The following is an 18,829-nucleotide window of genomic DNA, read 5'->3' on the forward strand; positions in this document are numbered from 1 at the left end:
TATTGAACAAATAATGTGGATTTTTGGTTTCACATTAACTTGAATAATAATTTGACCATATACATGTTAAACGTTTTCTTGTTGTTGACTTTCATTTATCCTGTTTTATTACGTCCCATTTTTGAGTGCAACTGTTCTGTTCTTATTTTTTCGTTTGCTGTTATTATTCATTTACATGAATGGTGATCTGATACATGGTTTATTTGAAATGAGACCTTTCGTTCTGTATGTTCAATTATAAAAACAAAACTCATTTCGAAATGTATCACAGGAGCAATGGTTTGTTAAATTAAGAAACCCCTCCAGGTCTTGGAGTACAGCATTATGGTTGTTTACGAATAAATGGTGAACAATATCTATGAATTATTTTGGGAAGAAATGGGACAAAAGAAAAGTTTCGCTTCTCTGTTGCATCAGCCAGACAGGCAAACGCATGCTACTGATGTGGCGGGTTCGTGATGATTGACGCATCAATTGCCCAATAAGAGAGACGCGATTCTTGCATCAGCACCAATAGGTGGCGCGCATGGGCGTGACCTGCAACCCGTCGCTTTCCTTCTGGGTGTGCAGCGTGGATCAAGCGGAGCGTTGCGGTGCTGCGGCTGATTCATTCTGACAGATTAGCGACTTCTGTGAGTATTTGTGCCCCTTTTCGGGCTGTTGGGGATTAAACCTGTTACTGCTTTGACTGTTCTCAACGGGCTTGTCACCAGTGGTGACAGCTAAACTGCAGAGCTAATGTCTAGCCTGCTGTCGTCAGAGTGTTGTGCTAGTGTTGCTAACACCGGCTAACCCAAACATTTAATTCCAAACTCCACTGACGCCCTTTTTCGAAGTCTATTTTGCTATTCTCTCTAGGGAATGACCACTCACGATTCATATTTGTATTTGGAGGAATTGTTAATTTCACAAATACGTAGGTGTTGATCAATAATACATTGAGTTCACCACACATCCTGTTGTCTTGTTGTTTCCTTCCCTTCACCTAAATGTCCCCACTTTCTGTGGTTGTCAACTTAGTGGCTCGGTCGCCAGGATGGGGACGCTGCCTGTTTACACGAGCTCCAGGGCCTCCAGGGTGTTACAGCCTCTGAATGATTACCGACACCAGGTGGTGACTGAAATGTACCTGTCATGATGCCGTATACGGGCGTCAGTTGGGTGTAATTAAATATTGTAATAGATATAACTTTGGATATGCATTCTAACAAATCACCTCCACTGAGTGGGGTTTATGGTAGTTTTGCCAAAGTTATAAAGTTAAAGTCTCCTGAGCCAAATCTTAATTGTATGTCGCAGCTTTTATTTTGCTGTAGACATCAATTAAACGCCCGTTACACCAAGTTCCCCGTAAGAGTTGGTTTGGTTTGTTTTGGTCTGGCATCACAAAAGTCTTGTCAATATTAATCCAGCTTCTATGACATCAGTCCGTTAGAAATTCTCTGACGCCGTGATTCCTCAAAACCAGTCTCTCTTCTTTTACAAGTTGGTATAAAACCAGTTGGGTTGTTGGAACTGAGTGTGGCGTGGTTTTTAATTTGCCTCGTGAAAAAGTGGGTGTGTACTCTTCACTCTTTGTACAGAAATGTTGGCACTGTGTCATGTTTCAGTTTGAAAAAAAAAGTTTGCTTCTTTCTGACTAGCAAAACAATAATTGCCCTACAGCTCAGAGAACTTTACAAAACTAGTGACATTCCAGAGTTGGTTAATGATCAGAGCAGAAAACTACGGCACCTGTGTGAGGACGACCTGTTCAGACGTGTAGCTGCTGAGGAAGGGGCTGACATAAAATCAGAGCTTTATTCATTAGTATTTGGCTATTAAACATGAAGCTCAGTGTCGCATTTGGTAAGTGTTAAATATTAATTTGTAGTTTAAGACTTTATGGCCTGAAATCAAGTGACGTCAAAGTTGGAATCCTATTATAAGTACTCCTTGCTTGGCCTACTTTTTAAGTGTTGAGCCACGTCATCAAAATAAAAACAACTTGTTGGGCATGACTTGTTCAACTGGCCCTGGGTCTGTCAGGAAAGAGCTTTATGCTCCGGCTGGTGTAAATAAACGTCAAACTTTCGAGCTATTCTCCCCCTGCAGGCGGGGTGGACTCTTTGTGAGCAGCTACTGGATCCTTTTCTTTCCAATTCAGATTCATTGCATAATCTGCGGTGTTGCATGTTTTCTCTGTTCCCAAAATATCTCATTTCTGATTTGTTCAGTGATTCCTAGCGAGCATGTGTTGTGCTTGTAACATCTGGCCGATCAACTCAATAAGCCACATTGTGTAAGCCACATGTTGTGGCTCAGTTCTGTCTTGAAGTCAGAGGCATGACATCAAATGTTCATGTCCGGAATGTAATGAATTGTGTAGCTGTCACCTGAGATGTCATGCTCACCTACAGGTCTTCGTAAATCTCTGTTTCAATTTTCCCTTTTTATCGTTCAAAGATGGTGCAAATCAATGAAATTCCGCCATGAAAATTGTCATTTCTCTCAGCGTGACTAAAGTTCCTATTGTCCTTGTTTCTTTTAGACTGGAGGAAAAATGGACTCTTCCTTGACTGCAAGTCAAATCCGTCAAAAGTTCATAGATTTCTTCCATCGCTACGAGCACCAGTATGTCCACTCTTCGTCCACCATCCCACTGGACGACCCCACGCTGCTGTTCGCCAACGCCGGCATGAACCAGGTTCAACACCCACCCTCTGGATCTTTCATCACCTCAGTGGGCCTCAAACCAAATGTCTCTTCCTTCTAGTTCAAGCCCATTTTCCTCAACACCATCGATCCTTCACATCCCATGGCTCGTCTGCGCCGCGCTGCCAACACACAAAAATGCATCCGCGCCGGCGGCAAACACAACGACCTGGACGATGTCGGCAAAGATGTTTACCACCACACCTTCTTTGAGATGCTGGGCTCCTGGTCCTTTGGAGACTACTTTAAGGTATTTTCGTGATGTTTGGAAAATGCAGCGCCGCAATGTAATGTCGCAATGATGGTCATGTTTCTGTCCTCCGTTTTCCCTCACTGCAGCATCTTGCTTGTAAAATGGCTCTGGAGCTGCTGACTCAGGAGTTTGGTATTCCGATCGAGCGCCTGTACGTCACCTACTTTGGTGGGAATGATGAAGCAGGGCTGGAGGCCGACTTGGAGTGCAAGCAGATCTGGATTGACCTGGGGTCAGTCAGAAGACCAAGTGTTTTTTTTTTTTTTTTTTTTTTCTCCTCTTTCCTTCAAAGAGGTTGATTATTGAATGGCAGCTGTGCTTCCTCCTCAGCATGGAAGAAGCTCGTATCTTGCCGGGCAGCATGAAGGACAACTTCTGGGAGATGGGGGACACGGGTCCTTGCGGGCCCTGCAGTGAGATCCACTACGACCGCATCGGGGGGAGGGACGCCTCGCACCTGGTGAACATGGACGACCCTAACGTCCTGGAGATCTGGAATCTGGTGTTCATCCAGTTCAACAGGTAGTGTTTTACATTTGGGAATTCTGCGTGATTCTGGCTCCATCACTTGGTGGATATGTGATAATAATAATAATAATAAACCATTAGTTACATAGGACTTTTTAGAGCGCTGTTCCCCAAGTGCTTTACAGGCTTTACAGGCTTTACAAGGGTGGGCAGCTAAACCTTCAGTGAATGAGAACTAGGCCAGTTGTTTGGATATTTCAGAAATCCAAGTGAGTTTTTAGGTGGTGCACGTTGTGTTTCACATCTCCTCTGGCTGACAGTTCAAGAGTGGAGGAGCCATGACAGATCTGACAGAGAGCCATCTAGATTTGAGTCTAAACTTGGGGGCAACTAGCGGAGACCCATCTGAGGGTCCTGGCTGGCTGGTAGGGGGTCAGCAGTTCCGCAAGTTGGGCTTTAAGTTATCTATTAAATCTTAAAGCCAATATGTGATTTGAAAAAAAATGTTTCCTGGACAGGTATAAAGTTGTATAGTCTTCAAATAATATTTGACACTAATCACAGTGACAGAAATTCATTGAAATCAAGATAAAACATGTTTTTCCTGCTGTTCAGGGTTTCCTGCAGAGAATCGGTTGGTAAAGGTGGTGACTGTCGGGCGAGGACAGTGGGGGGAGTGTGAGGACGATGCAGAACCTCGCTGTGTTTATAATATCACAGTGTTCAGTCAGCTTTTGGGGTTTATCTGTGACTGTGGCTGAGAAACTGCCTGAGTGCTCTGATGCGTGACAAGATCTGTGTTGGCCTACACAAGAGGTGGTGAACATTTTGTATTATTGTTTACTACATGTTGACATTGTGTTGATTGTTTTTTCTAGAGAATGTAGCCACACTGGGGAACACTTTTTTAAGGCAGGTGCCTCCAGCAATGCTTCACCCCCTCCCCTTTTTACCACATCATATTCTCATATATCCTGTCTGTTGTTTATACTTATATCCATTCTGGTGACCTCAAATTATTTTCTTTTTTTTTGTGAGAGTTAAAGAGTTAAAGCACATTTATTTTGTCAAATGGTACTCTTTCAAGAAAAAAACAAAAAACAAGAACATAAGTCTCCTGCAAAATAAAAGTGAACGTGCAGGACAAGTGAGACAAGGCCAACAATAAAGTAATGTTTTACTGCGTCAGTCAGGTGAGTTGGCAGTTGAAGCAGGTGAACTGTCTTTTATTCGCTAAACACACCAATCCTGTTCCTTGTGGCCTGAGGTGTGAGTGTTGGTGGGGTGAGGGTGTATGAGGTGACTCAGCAAAATAAACTGCTACATCCGCCGACAAACATTTAGCACAAAGTTTCAAAATGTTAAAGGGCAATAAATTAATGATGTTATCTCTTTCTAAAGCCTCTGGTCTTCTCCCTCAGGGAGTCAGAGACGGTGCTCAAGCCTCTCCCCAAGAAGAGCATCGACACAGGCATGGGTCTGGAGCGGCTGGTGTCTGTCCTGCAGAACAAGATGTCCAATTACGACACAGATCTTTTCATGCCGTACTTCGACGCCATCCAGAAGGTACCAGGAAGCCCTCTTCCTCTCGTGTCCCAACGAATGACTGTAATATCGTGGCGCAGGGAACCGGGGCTCGACCCTACACCGGGAAGGTCGGTGCAGAAGATGCTGACGGTGTTGACATGGCGTACAGAGTCCTGGCCGACCACGCTCGCACCATCACCATCGCTCTCTCAGACGGAGGCCGACCCGACAACACCGGACGGGGGTGAGTGTTTTATCCTGTCTGTGGTGGTGGAGCAAGCCTGTGACTGTTTGGATCTCTCCAGCTACGTGCTGCGGAGGATCCTTCGCCGTGCCGTGCGTTACTCTCATGAGAAGCTGGGAGCTCAGAGGGGCTTCTTCGCCTCGCTGGTGGATGTGGTGGTCAGTTCCCTGGTGAGAATTTCCTTTTTAAAAAAAAAAAAAAAAATCATTGAAGAAGTTTCAATCCAACATTGAGTTTTCACTTTAACATTTCTCTAGATTTAACTGGTTACTTATTCAATCCAAAAGGGCGACGCTTTCCCAGAGTTGAAAAAGGATCCAGATATGGTGAAAGACATCATCAATGAAGAGGAAGCGCAGTTCCTGAAGACGCTCACCAGGGGGCGCCGTATCCTCGACAGAAAGATCGTCAGTTTAGGAGATTGCAAGACCATCCCAGGTGAGCCAGGAACCACGTGGACGATAAATGAGTAGTGTCTCGTAAAACTTCTCAAAGGAGAACAAAATAAATAAACTTCAATTAAAAACACAGACATAATTTCAGGCAGTCAAACTGAACGTGGCCCTCGAGTGATACAAAAAGTATTATCATCGTGGAGGTCTGAAATGACTGTCAAGAGATTGAGATGTTTTCTGTTTAATGAAAGCGAAGATGGCTGTTGCAAACAAAGCGTTTAGACAAGGGTTGTGAGTCATTTAAGGAAACAGTCATCCTCGCTGTGTGCTGTTAAAAGATCATGTTTTTCAAGCACAAGAGTTGGTGATGTTTCCTAAGGGTCCACTATACATATACTGCGACTCTGGCGAGGGGCATCAGGCCCTTTCAGAAGGGAAAGAACTTGGATTTTGTTGCCAAAATATGACAAAACGTGGAGACAGTTGGTCAGGGAAAAAAGGGTAATTACACCATAATATTACATACATAAAATGTATAGATACTAGTGTATTTTTTGAGCAGTGAATATCTTTGAAACAGAACTGAATTTTTTTCATTATATTTTATGTTGAAAGACAAGAAATGCTGTTGAAATGGGCATTACTCATGAGGAGACTGTTTTGCAGTTCACCAGGGCCACATGAGCGTAGGCAAAGGGCCACTTGTGGCCCCCCTTGACCAGCACTTTGCCCACAACTGGTTAGAGCTTGACTCTGTATCCGTTGTTCTTCATGTTGAACGGAATTTCTGGATCCATCTGTGTGTCCAGGTGACACTGCTTGGCTTCTGTACGACACCTACGGGTTCCCTCTGGACTTGACTTCGCTCATCGCTGAGGAGAAAGGGATGCAGGTGGACATGGCCTCTTTTGAGGAGGAGAAGAAGGCTGCACAGGTATCAGAGATATGATGTAAAGGTCACACACACTCACACACGTCCTGCCCTCGAATGTCTCCTCCGGAAAGAGGTGCTGGTTTTCATGGACTATGGATGGTTCTTCATTTTGTTTTACCAAGACTATTACTGCTGAACACAACCTCTCAAGGCACTTTTGTCAGGAGGTATTTGTTGAATACAGTCTCGATCACTGGATCTCTGCTGTCAAAGAGCCTGGTATAAACAGCAACACTTGGCTCTGTGTGAAGATGGTGCGTCTCTGTGTGTAGCTGAAGTCGCAGGGCAAAGGTGCAGGAGACGAGGACCACATCATGCTGGACATCTACGCCATCGAAGAGCTGCGGAACAAGAACGTCCCGCCTACGGACGACTCCCCCAAATACAAGTACACGTCAGACGACAGCGGGAACTACGGTGAGGAACCAGAATGACCCTGTTGAACAACCTGTGCGTGGTCTGAGCGTCGCCCCCTTCTGGCCCGGCAGAGTTCCAGCAGGCCACCGCAACAGTCCTGGCTCTGCGGCGCGACCGCGCCTTCTGTGAGGAGGTCACCACGGGTCAGGAGTGCGGCGTGCTGCTGGACCAGACGTCCTTCTACGCAGAGCAGGGCGGCCAGACGTTCGACGAGGGGTTCCTGCTGCGGGAGGATGACAACTCGGACGACGTGAGTGCCTGTCACGCTGTCCACCTACGGGGAGGTTTCCTGGTGAGGGCTGAACCGATCCTGTCCCACTTTCCTGCAGCGGATGGAGTTCACAGTGAAGAACACGCAGGTCAGAGGAGGCTTTGTTCTCCATGTGGGGACGGTCTACGGCACCCTGAAGGTCGGTGACCGGGTCGTGCTACACGTGGACGAGGTGAGCTCGGTTTGCCCCGCGGCACGTCCAGATGGTGATCACATCTGACCCCGCCACATGACCCACCCCGCCCTGCAGGCTCGGCGCAGACCCATCATGAGCAACCACACCGCCACACACATCCTCAACTTCGCCCTGCGGGGTGTACTGGGCGAGGCCGACCAGAGGGGCTCCCTCGTGGCCCCCGACCGCCTGCGCTTCGACTTCACCGCCAAAGGAGCCCTGAGCACTGGCGAGGTCCGGCGCACCGAGGAGATCGCCTGCGCCATGATCTCCGAGTCCAAGGTGGGCGGGATTTTCTGAGTGTAACGTTGCCTCCGCTTCACGCTTGTCTGACCAGGGTCTGTCCTTTCTCAGCCAGTGTTCGCCATGGACGCCCCCCTGGCAGGGGCCAAGGCCATCCAGGGTCTGCGTGCGGTGTTTGACGAGACCTACCCCGACCCTGTCAGAGTGGTCTCCATCGGCGTCCCGGTCCAGGAGCTGCTGGACGACCCCACCAGCGCCGCCGGGTCTCTCACCTCCATCGAGTTCTGCGGTGGGACGTGAGTGGAGCTTCTGCTATTTCGCTTAATGTGGAGGGCTGGGGGAGTTGCTGAGGGAGGAAACCAGAGTGTACCTAGGAAACCTGTGCAAGTACAGGAAGTTCTCTCCAAGACTTCCTGCAGCTGGATTCAAACTCCACATTCTTGTGTTCATGATGTGGCTCGAGCTCCAGTGGAACCAAAGGAACAGCTCAGTTAAGACCCTGAGAGCTGTGTTTCCCTGCTCTGTGTTGGGAGGAGGAAGAGCTGATGTTTGGGGAGGTGTGCTGCTGCTGAGAAACCTGCTGCTGCTTTTCAGTCCCCTCGTCCCACTGGTGTAACTGTGCTTGTGTCTGTGTGCCGCAGCCATTTGCAGAACTCGGGTCACGCCGCTCCGTTTGTCATCGTCTCCGAGGAGGCTATCGCCAAAGGCATCCGTCGCATCGTTGCAGTGACGGGAGCCGAAGCCCAGAAGGTCAGCGAGCGACTCTTGCCTCAGCCACCGGGGACGTGCCCTCCCAGACTGGCCTCTGTTTGCCTTGGTTTGCTTTCATTAGGAGACCACCTGACCCGAGAGCAAGTCTGGGCTCGACACACAAGTGCTGGTCGACTTGCTCTGTTGAAAAATGCTCAGTGTTGTGAGGAAAACTCAAATGTTCCGGGCCACACACGCTCACCGATTATTGATCCTCGCTGTGATCAATAATCGGCTTGATCTCATGACATTGCAGTGATGTCACGTTTCACCTGCAGCCTTCATCAGCAAAACAAGTCGGTTGCAGTGTCACTCTAGAATTTCACTCCATTTGTGATTTTTAAAAAGGTCTCTGGTCTCACCTGAGCTTCAGAACGATGTCACCAATGATAATAACAGCTACTTTCAGTCTCACAAATTTGGCTTAGTGTCTCACTGTCTTTCATAGTTATTGTTTAGAAACTGGAGGTTCTCTTCCCTCAGTTTGACTCCTGACTGTGCCCCCTCTCTCTCGGTCCCCAGGCCCAGAGGAAAGCAGACGCCCTGCAGCATTCTCTCACTGCTCTGGGGGAGAAGGTGCAGCGGCAGACGGCCCCCAACAAAGACGTCCAGAAGGAAATCGCCGACATGAGCGAGGTTGGTTTGGCCTCAACCGTCATGGCTGCACATGTGTGGGCTTGTTTATCCCACTTTGTGGGGACCAGTTCTTGACAAAACACTGTCGTTGTGACGACCGTATAACCTGGTGGGGACATTTGGCTGCACCCCAGGAGGTTAAGCCTCAGTTTGAGGATGAAGACTTCAAAATAACTGGGTCAGTTACTGTAATTTCCGGACAATAAGCCGCTACTTTATTTTTCTCACGGCTGAAAGCCTGCAGCTTATACAACGGTGCGGCTAATATTTGGACTTTTACGGGCTGAAATTGATGACGCCACAGGCGTTTTGTTGACATTAAAGCCATCAAAAGTTTCACCAGTGTGCTCAGCTCCGCCCACAGAGCTGATCTCCTGGAGGTCTGGAATCAAGAATCAGCCGCTGAGACCAGCTGTGGTGTCGGAACTTTGTGCAGACGGGCGAAAACAGCGCAGTTTGAGGGCTTTAATGTGAATAAAAGATGGAGTTGGGCTCAAAAGTCCGACGTGAACACAACAGAGTCTGGTTTTGGTCGCTGACTTGATCCCGGCTGGAGAGCTAGACCTTGTCTATTGTGAGAGCAGCATGGATAAATGAAGACACTCCGTAACACGCAGTTTGTTTCTGCTATTTCCTCACTCTCGATGCTGGACCCTGTTTTTTTTTTGCCAAAACTAGTCTTGAAAAGCGTTTTTACGCTGGTGCACCACTCACCTGTCCACAGCGCAGAGAGCACCACTGAACCTGCGGCTTATGTATGAACAAGATATATTTACCTTCTTAAATGTAGTGGGTGGGGCTAATATTCCAGTGCGCTCTATAGTCTGGAAATTACGGTAGGTTTAAGTTTAGTTCTGAGTTTTGTTTTGGATGGTTCGGTTGAGTGGCAGAGGCTGGGGAAAGGGTCATGGCCATGAGAAACCTCACAATGTCCCCACAAGAATAGAAATACAAACACCTGTGTGTGTATGTGTAGACTCTGGGTACCGCAGTCGTCTCTCAGTGGAGGAAGGACGAGATGAGGGAGAGTCTGAAGGGCCTGAAGAAGACCATGGACGACTTGGACCGCAGCTACAAGGCGGACATCCAGAAGAGAGTCCTGGAGAAGACCAAGGAGGTGATCGAGAGCAACCCCAACCAACCGCTGCTGGTGATGGAGATGGAGACGGGCGCCTCTGCCAAGGTCAGCGCTCCTCTTCAGTGTGAACCCAGGACGTGCGAATGATTCTCCTGGTCCTCTCCTCGCAGGCCCTGAATGAGTCTCTGAAGCTGCTCAAGTCCAGCTCTCCCCAGACGGCAGCCATGCTGTTCACCGTGGACCCCGAGGCTGGGAAGATCATCTGCCTGTGCCAGGTTCCTCAGGTACTCCCTGCTCTCCCCCCGTCCCTCTGGTGACCTGTCGCTCTCTGCTGACTCTCCTGCGCCCCCTGCAGGAGGTGGCCAATCGCGGGCTGAAGGCCAGCGAGTGGGTCCAGGAGCTGTGCCCCCTGCTGGACGGCAAAGGCGGCGGCAAGGAGATGTCCGCCCAGGCCACCGGCAGGAACACGCAGTGCGTGGAGAAAGCGCTTCAGCTCGCCAACCAGTTTGCACAACTGAAACTGGGAGGGAACTGAAGACGCCAAGTGGAGCCCAGTTTTCCCAATGCTCCTGTAGTGTCGACAGGCGACCGCTAGTAGGGGCAGTCCAGCTCTTTTACCATTCATCTCTGTGTAAATCATGACAATATATATTAAAGAAAAAACGTGTCTGGCCGACAGACGTAGTCATCGCCGCATGTTTGAGTTTTTCTGGTAAAACTCAGCCGGCGCTAACAGGAGAAGCCATTGTCTTTGTAAATCACTGACCCTCACTGAACATGAGCCTCAGTCATGATGTCACTCGTCTGTGCTACTTCATTTTCATGTTGTCCACAATAAATAATTTACCTAATCAAACTGACTTTTTTTTTTTTTTTTGACAACAGCCCTAGCGTTGATCCCTCAAGCTCCCCACTCCTGATGTTTTGGATTGAACATTTGTTCATATTGTGTAGCAGATGATTCCATCAAACACACGCAGCTTCTTGTTTTAGCATGTTTTATTTGTACATCATAAGATACAAAGACCACCGAGGTTCTTCTGAAGGCCGAGACATTAAAACACACGGATCATTCCGACAGAACCAAGACATCCGTTACGTGTGCGTGAGCTGCGTTTTGACCTTCACGTACTGGAAGGTTGAAATCTGCTGACTCACTGTTCCTCTGCTGCAGACCAGTGAAGCTGCTGGAGACCACACTGCACTTGCAGAGGCAGCAGCTGCTCTTTCCCCCCGGATCCGTATCCGTGAGCTACGTTTGTTCCAGCTGGAAAAGCTGCCACTGTAACTCTGTGAACTCAAATATGGGAAAACACTTGAAAATGGGTTTATTTACTCCTGGAAACACATCAAATACAATTTTAGACAAATAAAAGGACGTTTTTGATTGTTTAATATTTTAAATATCCAGTTCAAGAAGTATACTGGACCATCAATTGACCCTTGAGGAACACCACCCAGCTTTAGAAAAGCCTCTGACTTGGTCTTTGAGTCCCAAGCACCATTAAATCCAGCTCATCTGGTGACATAAAGGGCCGCTTCTATATTCAGAACCACGTCAGCAGGGGGGTTCAGGGGTCAGCGGCAGACCTACTTTCGGGTACACCCGGGTCCTCGCCGTTCCAGTCTGCAGCAGAGTTCACGTCGGGACAGTCGTTCAACACAGTTATCTACGCAAAGATATGAAACTGGAGCGATAGTTTAGAAAACATGTACATTATGAGGAGAAGGCAGAGACACAGAGAGAATGTGTGTGTGTGTGCAGCTCAGAAGGCACCGCTCTCACTAGCGTGTGTGTGTGTGTGCGCGTGCGGCAGGAAGATGTGGAGCCAGCAGGAGTGTGTTGGCGGGAAACATCCCGCAGCACGACAAGGCACGGAAGCATGAAAGTATGAGGCCGATAATGAGTCCAGCTCAACACAGAAACAAGGTAGAAGTTCAGCAGAAATGTTCTTCTACAGAAGCTGCGGCAGAGGAGGCACGGTTCCTCACACAGTCTGCAGGGGGCGGTGCAGCCCCCGCAGGCAGTTTACCTTCACAAAGTGAAGTTGAAGAACATGTAGCACACATGGGTCTGTCAGATGGGTTCGGATATTTAGCGGTGCTCAACAGTGGCGGTAAATTCACGTCAAAAACGAGAGTTAATTTCAAGGTTGGTTCCGAACTTTCCCCCCCCTCAGCGCCGTGGGCGACTTCTCCTTGTTAAAATGTAAATAACTCAGCGCGACCTTCTGCAGACAAATGCTTTTGGGAAGCGGCTCGTAAAGAGAACGACGGGAAGATCAATAATCTCATTTCCTTTCGACAGTGAGCAGGTGGAAGCGGCTCATTCCACTCCGCAAACCGCTCTTTTTTAGGACATGAATTCGGCTTCATCTGTCGCACTTTCTCAAGGTCAGCTGGGGTGACATCGTCAAAGTCACCACACCGAAGCACCACTCTTCTTTGACTGGATGTTTTTTGTCTATACAGTTCGACTCTTAATAAAACGTAAGTTATATATGGGTGATATTCGCGGCGTTGACACGCACAGTACCTCGCACGCGTCACAGCAATGACCTAAATATTAGCAGTTTCTGAACACAGCTTGTCTGGTGGCTCTACTGTTATTCAGTTCAAGACAGCAGTAAACTCCTATTTTTTTAGGACCCTTGAAACATTGGCGAGTCTGCTCCACAGTAGTCGCCTCTATTTAGATGAGTTTCTAAATGGCTTTTTAAATTGCCACTCCGCTTCTGACACCCTGCGAATCACCAGTCAAGGCATGAGCACCTTGGCGGACAGTTTCAAAATAAACCGTTCTACCTTTCTAACAGGAAAGTCCACAGCCTCATCTCTCTCCAGCTGCTTCCACCAGCGCCTCCTGGTAGGATTCCAAGGTGTTCTCACGCCAGCTTGGAGATATCATCTCTCCAACATGTCTGCCCCATGGCCTCCTCCCTCACAGACATGCCCGAAACACCTTGCCTTAGAGACGTCCGGGAGTGTTGAAACACCTCACCCGGACCTACTTTGACCTCATCCCTGAAGACTGAGGCCAGACACCCTCCGGAGAAGGCTCATTGTTTCCTTTCGGTGAGAGACAGAACCGATATATGGCCGATATATCAAGAGCCTCACAGCACTGCCTGTCTGTCAATCTCTTGCCCCTTTTCCCTGACACCCTTCAAGCTCTCAACCCCTGAGGGCAAAGCCTCCCTTCCAAGCCCTGATCTCTGTATATTAGACTTTGTATTTAATACGTATTTCTGAAGCTGAAGTCTGCTTGTATTGTCACTGGGAAATTTGTAGCAATTTGCCATCTGACAAGCCGCCACTCGGGAGTTTCCCTGAGGTCATGGGGCGACCACTCTTACCCTGTGAGTGACAGTACTCAGTACTTAGCTAGCAATATCTCAGATTAAATCAGGGAGTAAAAATCCAGCTGAAGCCAGAGTAAATCTTTAATCGCTCCCTTTGGTGAGGTGTCCGGGCGATGAATGACGCAGGATACGCTGGACGGATTAGTCGACCCGGTACTCCCTCCAAGTTAGCATGATGAAATCCTAGCTACACAGGGTGAGAGGTGGGGGACACCCGGGGCAGGTGAAAGCATGGCTTCTCAGGAAGTGGCAGGGGTCATTGGCGTCTGCACAAGGTCAATAAGGACGGAGACGGGAGTGTGGACGCATGAGGGAGACGGAGGCCCTTCTTCATCGTCGCACACTTTTAGCAGAGAATTCCGAGTCACTGATTCTGTTGAGTTTACTGCTGTCTTGGAAACCAACCCTGTTCAGACAACAAACAGAAGACGGCTGAAGGTCAGGAGGGCTGATAACTTGGCGTGACTGTTAGCATTCGAGCTAACACACCACGACCACCACCCTGCTATGACGGTGCTGTTTCAGCGATCTGCAGATGTAACCATCCAGATTAGAAGAGACACCAGAGGAGGAGAAGCATGTGAGCGGATCCAAGTCCACGTAAACAAAAAGGTGGAGATCACAGAGCCGGCCTTGAATGTGAGAAGTTTCACGGTGCTCAGCAGGTGAGATGAAAATAGGCCACTGGTTTTGATGAAGAGCTGCAGTCTAAGGCGTCAGACTCCCCCTCGCTCAGACTCCCGAGAGGGCGCCGGGGGCTTGTGGTTAATAAAGCGGTCGTGCTGACGGGTCCAACCAGTCCCAGGCCCAGAGGGCGCTTTCGCTTCCTTCCTTTCATCACGAGTCCTAATCTGGGACAAAGCCATGCGGATGAGATCCTGGACTCTCAGGGTGTTTGGGTCAGAGACTTGGAACCTGACAAGCTCGGCCAGGATTAAACCCCCCACCCCCAGGGTCCAGAACACAGCGTGCAAACACCAAATCCCACAAAATGGACTTCTGGCCCTACAGTCTCCAGGAAACAAGATTGTCAGTAAGTAGGACCCGGTCAGGGTCGCCCGAAGGGGGCGCTATTCTGGTGACCCCCCCCCAGAAACAACGTCAGTTTCAAATGACTCCCAGTCTTTAGTCTCAAACATCTGAAGGCTCATCCTGTCTTCCTGCTCAGCACATGATTCCACTGCATCATGTTGCCATACAACTCGGATCCTCCAGCACATGCCAGGTGGCGCTTCAGCAAACAGGATTAGATCTTTCAACAGCAGGAGTCCCTGAAGACTACTTCCCAGGAAACACGGTTATTTTCCCAGCTTTAGCCAAGCGTTGGATGATCTGGGCTTCGTAGTCGGCGTCGTGGACCCCGGTCTTCCTGAACTCCCCGGAGTAGCGGTTCTGCTCCCAGTAGTGGTGCCAGTTTCCTCGACCGTCCGCCCCGAAGCCGAAAACATTCACCTAGGAGGCGAGTGCGAGGTCATGAATATGCATGAGAAAAGCAGCAATAATTCATCGGCTGCAGAGGGGGAGGGCAAACAGACCTCGTCGCAGACGTGCAGGGCGAAGAAGAGAACCAGCATCCCTGTGGAGGGGTAGCGGCCGTGGTGCCTGGTCCAGTGGTCGTGGATGTATTTGAAGAACGCTGGGTTGAAGATCTGGACCTTGATGGAGACAAGGTGGATGAGCAGTTCTGAGTGTGGGGAATTCAGGTGGACACAAACCGAGGGCATCCAACACACACACACACACAGGTTTGTATCTCTGTCCTTGTGGGGACCTCTCATTGCCATTCAAAACAAATGGCTCACCTTAGCCAGGACTCTGAGCTGAACTGAAACCCAATTCTAATGACCCTGTTAGTTTGAAGTTTTAACTAGTGGTGAGGCTTTAACAAGTTAATTACGCTTATTTAAATACAACATATTTAATTTAATTTAATTTAATTTAATTTAATGGAACAGTTTGCTCTCCAGACAACACAGAACCTTTGTCAGTGCAGGAGTTCCTGCTCCACTGATCCCACTGATGCACCAGACACGTGGCAGCTAGGATGAGAACAACAACAACAAACATGGAGGAATCATCCCTGAACCGAAGCAAACAAAAGCATCTGTTTGCTTTTGTTCAGGGAGGTTTTTCACTACACAATGGCCAGGGTTTCCACCACTCTGAATGGACTTGAAATTCTTATAACACTGAAATTCTTATACAAATATTTACAAGACATGAAAAGAGCTTTGGTCTAATTAAGGTGATATAAAAACTTGAATATTGCCACCATCCTGATTTATTGTGCTATTGTCAAACTGATGCAAAATAAACAATATTTTGTTGTTTAAATGTATGTATGGCTCCATCATTTGATTCAGTCATATACCAAAGTCATTCAAATTGAAAAATGTGGCTTCTTGTGGCAAATATTATTATACCATTAAACTGCGATTAATTGAGATGAATGCGATGAATAACTTAAAATAAGTGATAGAAAAATCTGAAAAAAAATGCAAATTAACTGACAGAGAAGGTAAATTCATTTTAATGGTTGGGAAAATGGCCTAAAAAATAGACAAAAAAGTGAAGTAGAAAACTCCTAAGGTCCAGGAAAGGACCAACTTATCTGTATAATTGAGGGATTCCCAGTGATGCGTAAAACATATGTAACTATTGGATTTATTCAGTATAATTGACTGTATTTTTTTTATTTACATGAAGTGATAAAATCAAAGGCAAAAAAGTTCCTCCATTCAAATGACTTGTGTCAGACCCAGGATATGTTATGTTATGTTATGACTCTCAGTTGACCTGGATACTCAAAGAGCTGGGTCTCTTTACTGCCTCCGCTGCCCCCGAGACCTGACTTCAGTTCAGTAGGTGAAAACCATGGTAATCTAGAACTGATCATCTGAACTAACAGTTGGAATAATCTGACAGATTATTAGTGAAACATAGCCTTGTGTTGGAAGCTCAAGCGGATGGAATGAGAATGTGAATGGAGCGTCTTCACGTCTGCTGGGAAGAGCAACAGCAAATGATTTGTATTATTCCTGGAGGTTTAGTCGTCTTTGTTGGCGTCACGATTACATCACTGTGTTTTTTCTTCCCCTCCTCTCTGCAGACTCAGCGGAGTAAACACGTCTAAAGATGTTTTTTGGGTCAACTCAAAGTGAAAATCTTCCTTCACCAAGAAAACTCTGACGTCTCGTGGTGTTGCGGATTAGAGCCAGTTTCTGCAGCTCCAAGGATTACAGAGTCACCAAGATTATTCAAACAAATGGAGGGATTCTAATCCACCTGTAATCCCTCATCAACAATGGGAATAATGGCACCAAGGCAGGCTGTGTGTTCCCGGCAGTGGAGGCTAAAAACTCACCTTGTCTTTGTCGACCCTCAAAAACTGCTTCACCGGAGCGTACGTGCTGGAGGAGAGGTAAAGAAACGCACTGAGTCATCGCTGTAAACACGCGGATCATTTCAAGACTCACAATCGGATCTGGCCGGTGGACAGCGCGCTGGTGATCCACACCAGGTCCAGGGTCTTGAAGGGAACCAGGACGAAGCTGACGTTGGCCGCCAGGTTCTTGGCGCTCTCTGGGTACATGAAGTGGTGTGTGGTGTGGCTGCCGGCGTCTTCCTCGTAGCCCACCGTGGGGGCCAAGTTGATCCTGAGGGTGAAGAGCAAGACGAGGACATGAATCCTCACACCCCCCTCATGGTGTCATGTGATCAGGCGTCCCTCAGGGATCTGTCCTGGGCTCCCTGTGCTTCTAAGTTTAAGCCAATAAGCCACATTTTAAGGTGCTAATTCTGAACCTAAGACTGAGTAGCAGCTGTGGTGGCACCAGGTCCATCAAATCTACCTTAATCGTGCAGATCCACACCAACAATGCAACAACTCTTCCACACCGAGAGCATCATCCTCTCCTGAAACAAAAACTGTGGACAGAAAGTCCTTGGCCTGCTCTCAAGTCACATCCTATTTTCACAAGTTCTTAAATTATTCAATTGCACAGAGAACCAAGTGAAGCATGACATTCAAGCATTCAGATATTATTCATTGCTACCATTGCTAGTTATGTCGTTAAAAATGACCCGCGTTAAAAATCCAAACAGTGAGCTTTAAAAATGAAGCGGAGGCGCAATAGTGCGAGAAGGAAAGAGGAATTGCGACAAAGAAAAAAGACGTGCGCAAGTGTCAGCCTGTTCTAGATGGACCCCAGATTTTGGCTCTTGATTCTGTTGTTTTCCGGCTGCAGTTGCAACGCCACAGTATTCCTGCACTCACTGAAGCAAACATGCGAATTATAGCTGCACTTTCACGCCAAATGCTTAAGTATGCTTAACGCTAACACAAATTCAATTTTAAAAATATAGTTTTTTTGGTGATGTATCCAGTGCGGTAGTAGCCTGGTGAAGGTAAACAATCCTCTGATAATTTTGCTGGCAAACCCGAGGTCAAGGGCACAAAGGGACTGGAAGAAATGGTCGCAGAGCCCTGACAGTGCTGTGTAGTTTCCAGCTCGCACCACTGTACAGAAGAGCTTTGTTTGGAATCAACAGACACAATGTGAGACACACAGCAAACAGAAAAACATTCACGGGACGTCAATGTGACTGTTGTGTTCCTAAGCAACAGCTCAGCAGTTCAGTCTGCAGCAGCAGAGGTTTGGGGTGAAGCCGTGGTGCTGACTCCAGTCCACCTGCTGACAGTTTCCACCTCATCACATCCGTCCAGTGACACCTGGGGTCACCTGGAAGGCAACAACAGCAACCCGGACAGTCGCCTCCAGAAGGGACTCCTGTACCTCACATGACCAGATGACCCATGACCCTGATGGGATTGCATGGAAGATGGTGGAAGAACAACCCAGCCGCATAGAGGAGCATGAAAACACTGTCATAACTGTAACCACAGGGAAGGAACTACACTCAGTTCCTGATATAAGACAAACATTTGAGCAGTAAAATCAGACAGTTGCATCCATCTATCTAAACCGGCAATATTAAAGTTGGAAGAGGAGTTTGTTTGCTTATCTTTGGTCAGGTGCCATCCAACTATCACATATCACACCCTCCCGAACCACATTCAGGGTCGGCAAACATGGGAAATTATTCATGGTAATAATGTTCCACTAGAGTCGGAAAATATTAGAGAAGATTAAAATCAAATATTTAAAAAAATATTATGTCTTCAGCCATTGTTATGGTGTGTTATAAGGCTTTCGCTCCTCTCCTGCACGACCTACTCTGTTGGAAACATGATTTGCCCCAGTTCCACTGAGCACTGGATCAAAGCAGCTGTGTGAGCTGTGAAGCTGAGAAGCTGAGGTTGGGAGAACATTCCTACGTGTTAGTGACTCTATTGACCTGCCAAAGGAGACTTTAATTTTA

The 18,829-nt window shown here is 47.7% G+C and overlaps 2 protein-coding genes across 3 annotated transcripts in view; one reads left to right on the forward strand and one right to left on the reverse strand.

Annotated features, from left to right (window-relative positions):
- Window positions 1-551: 551 nt before the first annotated feature.
- LOC128770448 (alanine--tRNA ligase, cytoplasmic-like) lies at window positions 552-10,946 on the forward strand. The gene is made up of 20 exons (XM_053884912.1): window positions 552-632; window positions 2,531-2,686; window positions 2,756-2,944; window positions 3,034-3,179; window positions 3,278-3,469; window positions 4,837-4,981; window positions 5,041-5,186; window positions 5,248-5,356; window positions 5,474-5,624; window positions 6,391-6,515; window positions 6,788-6,932; window positions 7,004-7,182; window positions 7,262-7,375; window positions 7,454-7,660; window positions 7,733-7,917; window positions 8,263-8,371; window positions 8,894-9,007; window positions 9,984-10,190; window positions 10,256-10,369; window positions 10,441-10,946. The coding sequence occupies exons 2-20, from the start codon at window positions 2,543-2,545 to the stop codon at window positions 10,618-10,620; spliced, it is 2,901 nt and encodes a 966-aa protein (XP_053740887.1). The 5' UTR covers window positions 552-632; window positions 2,531-2,542; the 3' UTR covers window positions 10,621-10,946.
- Window positions 10,947-11,049: 103 nt separating this feature from the next.
- st3gal2 (ST3 beta-galactoside alpha-2,3-sialyltransferase 2) overlaps window positions 11,050-18,829 on the reverse strand; it is a 43,300-nt gene continuing 35,520 nt past the window's right edge. For both annotated transcript variants that reach the window (XM_053884913.1, XM_053884914.1), the window contains exons 5-8: window positions 16,924-17,103; window positions 16,812-16,857; window positions 14,983-15,102; window positions 11,050-14,899 (exon numbers count right to left, since the gene is read on the reverse strand). In XM_053884913.1, the coding sequence (XP_053740888.1) occupies window positions 14,726-14,899; window positions 14,983-15,102; window positions 16,812-16,857; window positions 16,924-17,103 (520 nt within the window). In that variant the 3' untranslated portion in view covers window positions 11,050-14,725. The remainder of the gene's footprint in view (window positions 14,900-14,982; window positions 15,103-16,811; window positions 16,858-16,923; window positions 17,104-18,829) is intronic.

This window comes from Synchiropus splendidus, chromosome 14 (genome assembly GCF_027744825.2).
Source record: "Synchiropus splendidus isolate RoL2022-P1 chromosome 14, RoL_Sspl_1.0, whole genome shotgun sequence".
In the NCBI taxonomy this organism is placed as follows: domain Eukaryota; kingdom Metazoa; phylum Chordata; class Actinopteri; order Syngnathiformes; family Callionymidae; genus Synchiropus; species Synchiropus splendidus.